General features: G+C 37.4%; 1 protein-coding gene across 12 annotated transcripts in view; it reads right to left on the bottom strand.

The window, feature by feature from the left end:
* Crtc (CREB-regulated transcription coactivator) overlaps nucleotides 1-15,680 on the bottom strand; it is a 57,582-nt gene that overhangs the window by 19,683 nt on the left and 22,219 nt on the right. For 6 of the 12 annotated variants that reach the window (XM_022057763.2, XM_022057766.2, XM_087344266.1 and 3 more), the window contains 6 exons: nucleotides 15,245-15,395; nucleotides 13,154-13,384; nucleotides 10,726-10,779; nucleotides 5,692-5,988; nucleotides 2,443-2,529; nucleotides 745-930 (listed from right to left, as the gene is read on the bottom strand). In XM_022057763.2, the coding sequence (XP_021913455.1) occupies nucleotides 745-930; nucleotides 2,443-2,529; nucleotides 5,692-5,988; nucleotides 10,726-10,779; nucleotides 13,154-13,384; nucleotides 15,245-15,395 (1,006 nt within the window). The remainder of the gene's footprint in view (nucleotides 1-744; nucleotides 931-2,442; nucleotides 2,530-5,691; nucleotides 5,989-10,725; nucleotides 10,780-13,153; nucleotides 13,385-15,244; nucleotides 15,396-15,680) is intronic. The other 6 variants (XM_022057765.2, XM_087344265.1, XM_087344267.1 and 3 more) reach the window with 3 other exon arrangements.

Genomic DNA, 15,680 nt, shown 5'->3' with positions numbered 1-15,680 from the left:
GGGTATATTAATATTATGATGCTTGCAAAGCATCTCTGATAAACAATTCTTAACACTTATGCTGCACAATATTTGTTCACCACTTTGCTAAAAGAATGTAATTTTAAAGTAAAAATCTGGTATTATTGTAAGGGTTACATTATTATATACGTGCAAAAATTTATATAAAATATTTAATATTACATTTAGAAAACATGCTTTTATGGTCTTATGACTGCTTAGCACCAAGAAATATCATGAGAAGTGTAAAAAAAACATACTCAAAAAATGAAATTCCAAGAGCATAACCACATGTAAGATTTGAGGTTTTCACAGCAGTGAGTATGAAGATTTCTGTCTTCTGGGTTGTTGCGCTGTGTAGTCTGGTCGATGTTAACCAACGTTTAAGAGGTCATACTGCCTCCGTCATCAGGGCGATGAATATTCATTATGACCTCTGAAACGTTGGTTAACATCGACCAGACTACACCATGCAACAACCCAGAAGACAGAAATCTTCATAACCACATGACATTTACATACAACTTAAAATTCTTTGAACTAAATGGCAGCACTATACAGAGGAACAAAAATGGTTTTGTTTTGCTCAGAGCAAAAGGAAAATATTATTATTTGATGTGGAACAAAGTTCAGTTTCAAAGTACATGGTAATGCATGAAAATTCAAACAAATTTTGCAGCATATTGTTTAAGAAAAATAATGTTCTTGGTATAACTACAGTGAGAATATTCAGCACTGACTCACCATACTGAACTGTTCGAAGTGTTGCTGAAGGGCGTTTGCCTGTGCCTGGCTAATGAAATAGTTGTTTTGGTCCGAGAATGGACTCGTGCTAGGTCCTATACCTGGGGAACTGGCTGGGGAAACAGGACTCTGTGGGCAGCTGTGACTTGTTTCACCAGGACTTCCACTTCGGTAAACAAGAGAGCCCTGAAATAAAACATGAGACTAAATGTACTCATACATCACTGGGTTATACATTATAATATGGTATTTTCTTCAAACAATTTTATCACCAGTTTCAATAAGATCTGGTGAAAACTTATTTCAATTCAGTGATGCCAGCATTATATGAAAATCCTTATCAATAAAACAACCAAAATATTTAATATAGAGAAATTTAATCTAAGGAAGCACATACAAACAAGTGCTTTATACTTGTTAACAAAATATTTTCACGAACAAACTGCTATAATGACTTGCCACCTGTTGAAACTCGCAAGCTACTGAGTAGTATAACATAAGTATTCACTTTTAACCATATTTATAGTACACAAGAAACTGTACTTTATTTTTATAAAAAATAATATAAAGTCAACATACCTTCAGGCAGAACAGCTTGTTAACAGAACACCTTACAATGCACATACATAACATCAGTAATGCAATAGCATGTAACATTAAGCAAGCTACTACAGTCACAAAGTCACACAAACTACTGCCTTCAGAACATGTAATTTATTATGTAACCTACATTTTACTCTTCTTACTGGCAACCACATGTCATATTTTCATACTACAACTGCCTACGTTATGTAACGTTGAATAGCAGGATGATCTATGAGTAATGAAATGGAATGATTGTCAACAAATGCCATAGTCTATTTAGAGTACTATCGTTTCCTGTGAAGGACTGAGACAAACCATGAAAAATACCATTCAGGATACCTCTGCACCAAGACTTGAACCTGGGATGCAGGTTTTACAATGTTATCATCATCGTGTCAAGTTAGGTAGCAAATTGCATTTTAATTGTCGTGATGATTATATATGTTCTCAGAGAATAAAGATTTTAAGGCTTATTCATTATCTTATAGCCAAAGATGATTTTAAATGCCAAAATGGAAGGTGACAGAAAAAGAGTACGTCCAAGGAAAAGATGGATAAATGATGTAGAGCAAGATCTCAAGAAGTTAGGGATACGTAATTGGAGGTCAAGAGCCGGGGATCATCAGCAATGGAGGACTGTTGTGAGGGAAGCCAAGGTCCATCCAGGATTGTATAGCTGGAGATCATCATTCATTATCTTATGTTTCTTTAGCAGGATTTAAAGTTCTCATGATAGTGAGTATGAAGATGGCTATCTGGATGTCTGACTGTGAGGGTGATAATCACCTTCATGATGGAGGCAGCCAAATGCCTCTGAAATGTTGATAAACTTCTACCAGACTACACGATGCTACAACCCAGAAGACAGCCATCATTATAATGTTTCTTCTTTAGACAGTCCTGCTGTTTCATATAATGCTTTAGTTACATCAAAGCTAGAGTATGACTCAGTTTTATGAAATAACCTTACATTAACCGATTATTATCAATTAAAAAGCATTAGGAGAAAATCTCCAATCTGTGTCATTGTGTGTTCTTTCAGCAATAAGCTGAAATGGATGCCAGTAAGAAGTGGAGCTCTGCAAGTTACATTCTGCTTTTCTTATTACTGACCTGTACGATTAAGCCAGGGGAAGTCTGAGGACTGGGCCTACTGAGGGGCTGTGGACTTCGATATGTACTCAAGGAATTCAAGTGATGCTGAAACATCAAACATTTCTAATCATGGAGAGAGTGATGAGGGTATTAGGTCCATTGCAAATTAAAATTTTATTCTGACTGAAGGGCAAATAAACTTCCCAAACACATTCTTCATGGAACTATAGACCATATACACATATTAGCTAACTATTTTGTCATACATAAAAACCAATTTACACACTAAAAATGCTTCAAAAATCATATGTTGATATATGATCCGCAAAATTTCTTTTTCTCATTTCTCTGCCCATTTGTTGATGGCCACTGCAAAATGGCAATAAATTACTGAACGAATGCCCTGTCTGGTATTGCTGTCATCTGGCACAAATAATTCAAACTCCTCAAAAAAATATGTAGTGACTATATATGATGGGAATTTATAATTCAAAAGGTGTTTTTATATCCCCTTGATGTCCTAGCTGCATAAATTACTTATAATGTTATGATGAGAAAGGGTTAACACTTCTTTAAATAGATGAACAAAAAATGCATAATTTTAAATTAGGTTCATACTGATGTTAAAAATCTACAGCTGGCCAAGTTACAGGGTGGCAAACACAGAATAACATCTAGAAACACAAGTGTAGTATGAGATCTTACACAATTCCTCAGATAATTATTCTTCAGGAATGGCAATAAGTATATCAGTTTAAGTTGGCTGAATATTTTGTGCTACAAACATCTGATACAACCCAGAATCTATTTAAGAACACAATCATTGCTGAAAATGTGAAATATCATCATTTTAATATAAAGTTGTCAATGTAATAAATTAAAAACAAGATATAAAATTTTTATGTATATGATTAAAGAGGCAAACTTATATAATGGATATATGGTCTATATATTCTATGCCTTCTAAAGTAAATGCTTAAACAACAACATGCATTTCAGAAATAACAACATCAAAAACAAAGTGCCAGAGACTATGCCCCACTGTATTTTGCTCTGACAAGCTTTCCCCTACTTGAATATCACCCTCTACATAAGAGGATGAACATGGGAACCAACAGAGGAAATGCATGAAGATACAGGTAGATGGAGAGGGGTGGCCCACAAAAAGTAAAACGTCTTATAAAGAAAAAGAGAATAAAAGATCATCACTGCCTAGGGGCAATGAGAAAAACCACAAACTTCAGTCAAAGACAGTCTCCAGAAACAAACGTGAAACCTGACCACAATGCATTAGTTTTCATCAGTATACAGTGATGTTCAGTCTTTGAACATAAGAAAACCATTTTAAACATATTAGTTTAAAGATTTTATGAAATTATTCAAGCTAAACAGATTACAAATTTACCCCTCCACAAACCTTCACTTCCTTTATAATAAATTTACTTTAGCTGAGTGAGATTTAAGGTTTTCACTGCAGTGAGAATGACAATGTTGCCATTCTGGGTTCTGATGGTGTGTAGACCCATAGGTAGGTTGGTAGATACCAGCCCTGAAGATGGAGACAGCGCGTTTCTCTCGAGCAATGGTACTTACCTACCTACAAGTGTACACAACATCAAAACCCAGAAGACCAATATCATTATCTGCAATGAGATAATGCTCACTAAGTTATGCTGCCTTTAACACATAAAACTGTGACCTGTGTCAGCACAGAGATCGATGGGTTACAGTAGGATAATGGGGCTAATTTGTAAGAAGTTAAATTATTTTATGCATCTGTTTTGTACAAGCTAAGCTGTCTGGATCATATAACTGCATTTTATGTCCAGCATCTTTAACTTTTGTTGGCCATATGTCACAGCTTTCAGCGGCCCAGTTGCGTATCATAACAGGATGCCACTAAACTGTTAACCCTGCAGATGAAGCCTGGCCAGTGGCCTCATATTACAGGGGTTTAAATCCTGCATTCCTGTATTGTAGAAACTAAAGTGCATGCATTGCTAAGTTCTACATATTATTTGATAACATTAATTTCACAATAACAACTACAGCAAATATTAAACACATTTGTAGTAATAACTTTACGATATCCTCAAGCGAACTATCAGATACTAATTTATAAAATTGTAAACTACTACATGACTGAAAACATAAAATAATGCATACAATGTCTATTTTAAGCAATAGCATCAACATTTAAAATTCTAAAAACTGTTTAAACACCAAATCACAGTAAAACACTATTGCAGATCCTTTCAGGAAACTCTGATTAATGAATATGATAATTAAGGTATGACATACGAGGGGCAGTCAAAAAGTTCCCGGAATTGTGGTATAGCACTGAAATGGTAGGACATATGGCAACACTTACCTAATCAGCTTCAAAGTAGGACCCTTGTGCGCGCGCACACACTTGCTCCATCGATCCTGCCATTGTTGGAAGCACCGGCGGAAGGCTTCGTTTGGAATCTTCCGGAGTTCGGCCGTCACATTCGACACATCGCTGTTTGTGCAGCAATTCCTCACCAAGAAAAGCATTGCCGTCATCACCCAACCACCATACTCTCCGGATCTCACTCTGAGTGACTTCTGGCTGTTCCCTACTCTGAAAATGGGCTTCAAGGGGACGCGCTTCGCAACCATGGAGGACATCAAATCGAATGCGACGGCCGAACTCCGGAAGATTCCAAACGAAGCCTTCCGCCAGTGCTTCCAACAATGGCAGGATCGATGGAGCAAGTGTGTGTGTGCGCAAGGGTCCTACTTTGAAGGTGATTAGGTAAGCGTTGCCATATGTCCTACCATTACAGTGCTATACCACAATTCCGGGAACTTTTTGACTGCCCCTCATACAGTATCAGTATTAAATTTTAATGGGTTACATTTTTTTTGCATAACATCAAATGATGTGATCATGTACAATGACATGGAATCAAGGGGATTTGCATTACACAATATTGTCATTCTTGTTACGATGCTAATTTTAAATTATCAGTTACACCAAAGAAAATAGTAATACAAGTCATGGTAAATATCCAGAATTTCTGATAGGCGCAAACTCACAATTATGTGTGTACTGTGCAAGTTATGTGCAAAAATGTAACAATAGTTTACTGTAAACAAGTATACAACATAAGAATTATGAATCTCAACAGCTACAGACAGAACGACCTTTAATAATTCCTCCAGAACTTCATCAGGCATGAATGCTTCTACCGTGAAAACAGTAATGACTTGTCATGCACTGCAAAAATCATGCCTACTTACAGTTTGCATGTTCTGTGAGTTTGAGATCAGACTTTGGCTGCACTGCTGCTGCTGCTGCTGCTGTTGTTGTGTTTGTTGTTGGTGTTGAGTGGTTGTTGTTGTTGTTGGCGACTGTTGTTGCTGCGTCTGTTGAACACATTGCGGAGATGTCCGATGACTCTGCATCTGTTGCTGCTGCTGCTGTTGTAGTGACTGAGGTGGGGGTTGCGGCTGCTGTTGATGCTGATGTGTTGGTTGTTGATAAACGTATTGGTTCTGTGGAAAGTTGTCAATTCCACTGTTATCCAGGGTCACACCCTATACAAAACACAAACAAAAGAACTTGCATCAAGCAATTTATTTTGGTAATTAATTCTGTTACTTATTGTTCCTAGTTGATACTTATATTCCAAGTTTTAAATATTAGATTATTTTCTTTAGCAGTCTCCATGTTATGTTAAATTAAACATAATTCACCTTTTATTGTAGAAGACATAGCTTTTAATATTTTTATAAACATGTGATGTTACCCAAAGCAAAGTAACCATGCGTAGATGAAAAATAGAACATAAAATCTGGATGTGAAACAAAACAGTGTGAAGAGAATACAGTACACAAATTGGTAAAGTGTTCTCTTAGGAGTACAGACAAATTCCAAAGGTGTTCTTCATGCCATATAATGCAGGTCATTGTTGCACTTATGTCAGTAGTTACAAAAAATGTTATTTGGTCATTGTTGCACTATGATCTGAGTTCACTGTTACACAATGTGCTCCAACAATTACTTTGTTCCCCACTGTTGCATAGCAATGTCCTTAGAACATTGATACACACTGCTACACTGATGTTATTTGATGCTCATGCTAGAGCATGGAAAACACCCAAAAATGTTGCAGATGTAGGATCATTAATGAAGAAAAGGTCCACTCCTGGCTGCCAGTCATATTTAATGTAAAGGCTTCAACAATAATGTCTTCTTGGGTGATAAGCCATGTCAATACAGGACAAAACTCAAAACTTCTGTAGACTGTCTCTGTCCATCAGTAAGTGTTGAACAAAGTGACAGACAAATCTGTTGATATACAGTGAAACCTCTATCTATCGTTCCCGGAACTATCGTTTTCCCGGATGCATCGTCCGTTTTGTTCGGTCCCGAATACATCCCATATAAAATAATGTTACATTTTCCCGCTTCTATCGTTCCTCGAACTATCGTTTTATCGCATCGATCGTTCAAAAATCTTAGTCCCGGCCAACAATTTTCCCGCAATGATCGTTTCTGAGAAATTAAAATGCTGGGTTTTGAGATAAATTAATACCGAAAGACGCACAATGTTTTTGGAATACACAGTAGCGGTAACCTGTTATGTCGCCCAACCAGCACAGATCCTTTTGGAATGAGGGGTCAGCGGTGCAGGGGTGATAGTTGGAGTGAATGGCGGTGCTCATTGTCAGAAATTTTACGATTTTAATTAGGGTGCACTCATATTTCGTTCCAGCGATGCCAAATGGCATGTGCACTGTGAATTTCTTCACAAATGCTTTTATTACAAGTACAAAGGAAAGGCTGGCGGCACTTTTCATTCTTCTGGTTCATCTCGTTTCCAGTGGTTCAGTGTCTTCTACGGCTACGTTTCGTCGTGTTCGGCAGTAACAGTACTTCCATTCTTCCTGTTATTGTTCCAGTCTATACTTTTGTTGTTGTTCCTGTAAATATTTTGTTATTCCTCTTACTCCTGTTAATTATTTTGTTATTATTCCTGTACCATGTCTCGCCCACTAAAGCAAGTCAGAACTCTTCAAGAAAGATTAAAAATCATAGAAGAAGTGGAGAAGAATCCATTTGAAAAAAGAATCGACATTGCTAAACGCCTTGGATTAGCACCATCTACTTTAAATTCAATAGTTGCAAAGAAGAAAGAAATCCGAAAACAAACTGACAAGTGCGGTAATTCATGCAAAAAAAGGAAATCCGGAAGAAAATCAACTTTCAGTGAGCTAGAAAGTGTCCTCTTCACTTGGTACCAGCAATCGCGGGCCTCAGGAATTCCTGTTGATGGCAACATCTTGCGGGAAAAAGCCAAGACGATAGCCGCAAGACTGAATATTGAAAATTTTGCAGCGTCGAATGGCTGGATTAGTAGGTTTAAAGAACGACATGGTATGGTCTACAAGAAGTTAGCCGGCGAAATTGCTGCTGTGGATGTGGAAATAACGGAGCTGTGGCTCGAGAGACTGCCAACACTGCTGGAGGGATATGAGCCGCGGGACATTTATAATGCGGATGAGACCGGACTTTTCTACAACGCCCTCCCGGATAGGACTCTGGCATTGAAAGGTGAATCTTGCCACGGGGGAATACGTGCAAAACACCGAATTACTGTTCTTCTGTGTGTTAACAGTGACGGTAGTGACAAACGGGTTCCGATTGTAGTTGGAAAATCACGAAAACCGCGTTGTTTCAAAAACATGAAAAAACTTCCGGTGAAATATCACGCCAACAAAAAGGCTTGGATGACAACAGACATCTTTACGGCGTTTTTAAGTTCTCTGGATGCCTCCATGGGCGCACAAGGCAGAAAGATTTTGCTGTTTGTTGATAATTGTGCCGCTCATCCGAAGGACACGACATTTCTACGAAATGTGAAAGTCGTGCAGTATCCAGCAAATTGCACGAGCGTCTTGCAACCGCTTGATTTGGGCATCATAAAATCTTTCAAGCAGTTGTATAGAAAGCGCCTTGTGCAAACAGCTGTATGTGCAATGGATGCTGGGAAGGATGTCAACATGAAAATTGACGTGCTACAAGCAATTCATTTCACAGTGGCAGCTTGGCGGCATGTCTCCCAACCAACTGTTCTGAATTGTTTTCACAAAGGTGGCTACGGGTGTGAACTTCGCACAGAAGCAGACTCTAACGTCAGTGTGGATGAGCATGATGGCTTTCACGAAGACTGGAATAGATTTGGCGCCGTGAAAGACGTGGTTAAATTTGGTGACTACGCGGCAGTAGACAGCGAGCTTGCTACATGCGGAGTCGACACGATTGATAAGTTGTGTGACGATCGCGAAGGGGGTGGGAGCGGTGAGGAAGACGACGAATGCGAGCCCGAAGCTGTGCCGAGTTTTGCCGAAGCACACGCTGCATTGGCAAAAGTGAAGTCGTTCTTTTATGCCCATAATATTAGCGAACGTGACGAGGAAAACATTTTGAACGTGGAAAGTACTCTGTTTGGTCTAAAACGTAAAGTTTCGACAAACCAGTTGTCCATTAAAGACTTTTTTGGTAAAAAGAAGTAACTTTGAAAGAGAAACATTGTTTTTTTTTAAAATTTTTAATGCTTTCCCGCATCTATCGTTTTCCCGCATCTATCGTTTTTATTTCCCACCCCCGCCGAAAACGATGCATCGAGGTTTCACTGTATATACATACAGAGCAAATTACATTCCCAGTATTTTCATATTCCTACCTTAGGTGTATGAGGAACATCTTATTAAATTAAGAAAATGTACACGTGACAAAATTAGACCAAATGTCACAGCAGAATAGATAGCATTTCTGCTTCATATTTGGGAGGTCTCAGGTTCAAATATCAGCTATCCTGACACTTTTGTGCTTTTCCTAAATCCCACCAGGCAAATGCTGGGATAGTACTGGTACCTTAAATCAGGCAATGACCACTCCCTTCCACATCCTTTCCAATTCATCATTCAATAATCACACTATTATTTGAAACTGCAGTCTGGGCAACTGACGGCACCATTCAACAATCCACAGGTAATAACAATGAACTTCACAAATCTTAAAATAACATACAATATAGCCAGATATTGAAAAGGCAATTTTCCATAACGACCCTCATATAGTTTCAACATGAACTTTTATAACTTTCCAGTCTTCTAACACAACTCACTTAATTTATTTCTACATACCTGAATGCTGTCAAACAGGATACTTTTTCCTATGAATGGCCAGTACCTATGCATATTACAGTGAAATGCTCTTATAACAGAACTAAGAAGACCTAAAATAATTTTTCAAACAAATAACTGCTAAAACAAAAATTAATGAAAATGTATACAATCTTGTACAATACTATGACACCTCAACACCATATCTTCCAATGTCTAGGAATGTTCACATCCTTGTGGAACACCATTAAATTGCTCCATCTGTCCTTTTGCCATCTGCATACATGTAACAACTACAGAATGGCCAAACAGATTTTCATAAAATCATATACTGGGGAATTTAATTAAAACTGTAATCACTTCAGCATTAGTTAAAATCGGATAACCCCAGCTGGATAATTCAAGGTCATTCACAAAGATCAAAGGTCCTCAAATTCCTGAAAGGGGACTCCCAACAGGGAATTTCCTGTCCATTTACAAACGACAAATTCTGACACATGTTGTAACTGTCATGCTGTATATACATTTCCAGACTTGTTATACGTCTCAAAATGTCATCTTTCAAGAAATCTAACAACTAAAAAACATGGTGTTATCCCAATTACTTCACACTTGTTGCTTTAGCAAGACAGATTTCTCCGGATATATAAAATTTAAATATCGTGGCTCTTTTAACATTGTGATATTTGAATGTATCAATGTATCTTTATTTTATTCTGGCTACTTCTTTAAGTGAGACAGTATATAAAAAAACACATCTTTTTCCCAAGTCATCATGAAGCAACACTTTCTGTTGTAGAAATAGTAGCCATGATGAATGATTTAAGTGTCCCTAATAAATACTCCCCCCAAATGATTTGGACTGGCTAACATTTTATTACCCGACACAACTTAATTCTCAACCACTCATTAAAATGAATTTATACAAAACCTACAATATCAAGCTTGCCAGGAAATAAAATATATTTTACATAGATAAAAGCCTTCATGAACAGAATATTAATTTTATTGGCATTTCACTGTATATGCTATTGCAGAGATTGGAGAGTTAATGAAGTTAACTTTTAAAGACTCATTTAAATTCTGCCAGTTAATCTTCCCAATCAATCATTCAATTTTTACATAAATCATGCATTAACTAACCTTGCAAGTATGAAGGTACCTTGAGTTCATAAGAGATGGCACTGAAAGATGATTCTGAAACAAACATGAAGAACAGAACAAAATACATAAAACTAACTACAAAAATAAAATGCAGATTAGCATGCAAAAAATAAATTAATAAAACTAAAACCATTAATATCATGAGAATAAGAGAAAACCACTTTAAAAAAATTAATGTACCATACAAATCCTAGTAAGATTAGACCACAAGAAAATCAAGCTAATTACAGTAAACCCGCTAGAATTTTATCAGATGCAAATATTTCTTTCCAAATCCATTCTAGTTCAACATTCACATAATTCTTATGTGATGTCACATAACCACTTCAGTTTAATAACTGCTGTCAAATAAATAAATATAATAAATCAGTCACTTCCTAGCACAGAATTCTTTCCTGTGTCTTCCGTGCGTTGAAAGTTCTTGATATAACGTGTACAGGATAACTAATAGGTCTCAAACAGAAGGGATAAATCAGCCCAAGCATGAAGCCGATCTCTCACCTCAATTCAGTGTGTGGTATATTTATTACCCCTACTCCCCCTAGATTTGTTCAAGTTTAAATATAGGAACAACTTTACCTTTCAAGTATGTTAAAAGTTCAGTTCTAATATAAAGTTTTAGATTTCTAAATTCTGAAGGGTTTACTGAAATAATGAAACAAAGCTTGAATTAATAAAGCCATGTTTACTACACTCACAAAATCATTAAAATGATAACATCATTACCATATGCTTATCGCAATACTGTATTCTATTAGTTCAACAGCTTTTCCATGTTATGCAAGTCACATCAGAAAGTTAAGTGATCACATGTAACTGTATTAACATTAAAAGTGCTTCAATTACAATGCATCTACAACAGAACAAGACGTACCACAATTACCTGTTTTAACAAGATGCTGCCTTTCAACTGCAGAGTACTTCATGTACCACATCTACAACAACTACAACTTATTTCTAGTACACCAATAGTTTAAAATTTGTCTCAACTTAAATCCTATGTATTCTACACTCTACTTAATATTAATATCATATTGAATATATTCTGTTATCTTAGGCAATATACTTTTACCCAGCAAACTTTAAGTGGCTGGGATCCATCATAACTAATTCAGAAACGCATCTGATTAAGAACTGGAAAAACGCAGTTCAATTCTCTGTAACGTTGTGAAGATTTTCCTCTTCAGATCATGGTCTTCTGGGATACAATGTTATCCAGTGCTGGAGGAGATGAGCTCATAGACATTTCCGAGAACCCTACACCAGTGGTCCCCAACCTTTTTGTGCCTACGAGCACATTTGAAAGTTTATGAGATCGTGGCGGGCACCAACCAATTAACAAAGCCAAATAATATGCAAAACAACACGACGTTTAATGATACAAGAAACCATGCAATCAAAAATATGTAGTTTTGCAAGTACAATTATTATTACTCAAGTGGGAAGTTAGTGTGATGTTTGGCACTGCATTTCATCGGCCAGTTTTTCAAATTTGGGAGTGTAGGATGATGTTGCTGCTCACAAACAATCGTCAAGTTGGGCGTCAGTAAGTCGAGATCTGCGCTTTGATTTTATAATGTTCATGGTTGAACGGCCTTCATTATTCAATATAACCTCTTTCTGTAACAACGCGGGCACCCAAAAAAAGGCTTGGCGGGCGCCACGTTGGGGACCACTGCCCTACAGCATCTACATTCTACCCTCAATATGGGGGTGAAATGTCCATCCAAAATGCTAGTAACCGAACATTCGTCAATGTGAAAATTTCATACCCAACAAAATATTTTCTCGTTATATACCACATACAGAACAGCTATGGGGTCCATTCAGCTATAAAAGCTGTATCAGGAAAGACTGGGCTATGAACTGAATGACCAGGGTTCTATTCTGCTTAGGGCATTGGGAGTTCTCCCTATAAAATATTCAAATCAGCTCAGCCCTTCTACACTTTACCACCTACTCACGCCCATGAATATGCATGCAGTATTCAACCCTCTGTCATCAACAATATCAACATGGCTGCCATACAAACTTGGTATGTGGAAACACTAACTTGTCATTCAATTACAGGGTCTTGACAAATATTTTGGAAGTAAGAAACTTTTATTAAATCAGCTAAAAAGACAGGAAATAAATAAAATGTCAACCATGTAAAATACTGTGGTGTGAAAATTGATAAATCATACTAACCTGATATATGAAATTCATATGATTACATGGTGTAAAACCATCTAAATATAGATAAAGTGGCATTAAACAATGATCCACATCAAGAGTGAGTGTTTTAACATGTATTATTTGTTATGAATCACATTCTATTGAGGTAAATCACTTTATACTGCCTTATTCCCCGTTGAATACAAAACATGTAAAGCTTGAAATCGTAGTGGCATTCCTTCAAACTTACTGCTGTTTGTGTGAGCTGTGTTGGGCTTTGTGGACCACCAATCACGAGGTTCTGTAGATGTTGCGGATACTGTCTCCGCCTTGTACTAGGTGAGTGGCCCGGACTGGACCCTTGAGACTCCTGAGGTGAGCCTCCAAACGTGAACCTGCCCATTTGTCGGGAAGACAGACTGGTGGGAGAAAGTGTGGATGGACTAACAGCCTGCGGACTCTGCACCAGGAAATCAACCAGCTGTATTAACAGGTTATCATTATATGAAATTATAGTTTAGATTGCTAAACACCACTAGTATGTGATATGTCCCTGTGATAAAACAATAACAAAATTAATTCCACAGAACCATAGAACAGCAATTCTCAAGCCATTTCCCACTAAAAAGGAACAATATTTGAGGTTTTAACAAGTTTCATTACAGTCTTGAATTTATTCTTTCCTGCATATGATAAATAAACTTAGTAGCTAACCAACTAACCAACCAACCAAAGATATAATTAACTAACGAACTCCACTGAGCAGAGTCCTTCTTGAGAAACTGACAGTCACCCACCTAGAAAAAGATTCTTTACTTTTTATGGATTCCATACCTTCATTACTGTGTACAAGAGTCCACCAGTGTACCCTAATATGGGATACTGGGGGATACTGGGAATGACCCGTTCTTCAAGTGCCTGAGCACTGCGGGTCCCAACTTTTCGTTGGCTTGATCTACAGACATTCGGTAGGACTCCTTGGACGAGGGATCAGCCCATCGCAAGGCCTCTACCTGTACACAGGACAGCACGACACAGAAAAACACGAACAAACATCCATGGCTTGAGTGGGATTCGAACCCACGGTTCCAGTGACCAAGCAGCACAAGGCCCACACCTCTGACCGTGCAGCCACTGCAGACCCCACTCTAATATGAGCCAAATGAAACCCATCCATATACATGCTATTTCTTTAAGAAAGATTATAGCTGAGTGGTTAGCACTCTGCTTTGTACTCAGAAAACCCTAGGTTCATATCTTGACCCAGAGACAGGCTATCCTGACTGAGGTTTTTCATACTGAGATGTACCTTAAATGAAGTCATGACAGCTTCCTTCCATATCCTTCTCAATTCATTATTCAATATTATTAATATTAATTCAATATAATTATTAATTTCTGTCGTTGCAATTTACATGCATCACTCCCAGCTGTTCATCTGTAAAAAGCGTCCTCATTCTCAAGCTGACATTCTTCATTATGCTTAGTGAACAACTGATCAAAGCAAGAAGTACTGCCAAATACAAATGATATTAAGAAACCGTAAATAAATATTTTTCATCATACAGTGTGAAACAATATTACAAAAACTGTATGTGGGCCACAGGTTGAGAACCACTGCACTAGGTAAACATACAATGCAGCATACTGTCTCTCTAGGCACACCACGTTATACACAAACACACATGCACATAATTGCATAAAGATTGTATTTTGTCCCAGTTACTTAAATTTTAACAAAACTGGACTGTGTTCTTTGCAAATTTTGAATTATTAATAAAAGATTATATCAAATATCTTACTTAGACTACTTTAGTTTCTAACCATACAAATCATGTCATCTTAATGCCATCGTTAAGTAAAGTAAATCAATATTGATGTGCCACATGAAGCATTAGCTCTATGGTAACATATGGGACTTGTATGCATGGGGTTATGGGATCAACTCCTGGTCAAATTGAAACATTCTGTTTTCTTTTACGCATCCACCATACTGTTATTTTACATTGTACAAAAAATCACTGCAACAAAATTTTGAATTTTCCAAAAAACCTATAACCATACATTGTATGACCCTTCTGCAAATGGAGCCAGTGTTGACCCCAACTTACAAATTTGTTTGGCTGCCATGATGGTATTACTGATCACAGGAATTTGAAAAGTATGATTTTAGGGTATTCCCCAATGGAGAAATGTCCATACCAAACTTAAACCAATCCATCCAGCAGTTCTCAAGTTAAATCATGCACAGGTTGGCAGGCAGAGACACATTCAGACATGACCAGACCTGCACGTGGTCATTTCATGCACACTGTGCAACCAAAAACAATATTCCACTTACTGTACTGTAAGAAGAACTGCTTGGATCCTCCTGATCCAAAGGTGTAGGCAAAGGTGGTGGAAAATGGAAACTGGTAAGGTCAGGTAGTGAGCCTGTATTGTTGCCGATGGGAATCTGAAGTGTACCGGGCTCCTGCTGCGATGGATAGATGCTGCAAGGAAGATAATACTGTACTGACATCTATCTGTTGGCCATCAACCAAATGAAAAAATTTGCAATGAAACATAATTTGTACAACAAAAAAGGTGAAATTGAACATACAGACTGGTGGAAAAGTCAGGACATACTGATCATCCCAGTCTACAAAGTTGCATCAACATGGAAGACACATACAACATTAAATTAAATTCAAACATATAAAGAAAAAACATATTCATATGCGTCTTCATTACGAACATGTCCTGACTTTTGTACCAACCTATATAAATTTAAAAAA

Source organism: Zootermopsis nevadensis, unplaced genomic scaffold (genome assembly GCF_977971745.1).
Source record: "Zootermopsis nevadensis isolate Lab colony 2312 unplaced genomic scaffold, Znev_1.0 Znev_ptg000007l, whole genome shotgun sequence".
In the NCBI taxonomy this organism is placed as follows: domain Eukaryota; kingdom Metazoa; phylum Arthropoda; class Insecta; order Blattodea; family Termopsidae; genus Zootermopsis; species Zootermopsis nevadensis.
This window is presented reverse-complemented; position numbering and strand designations above follow the sequence as displayed.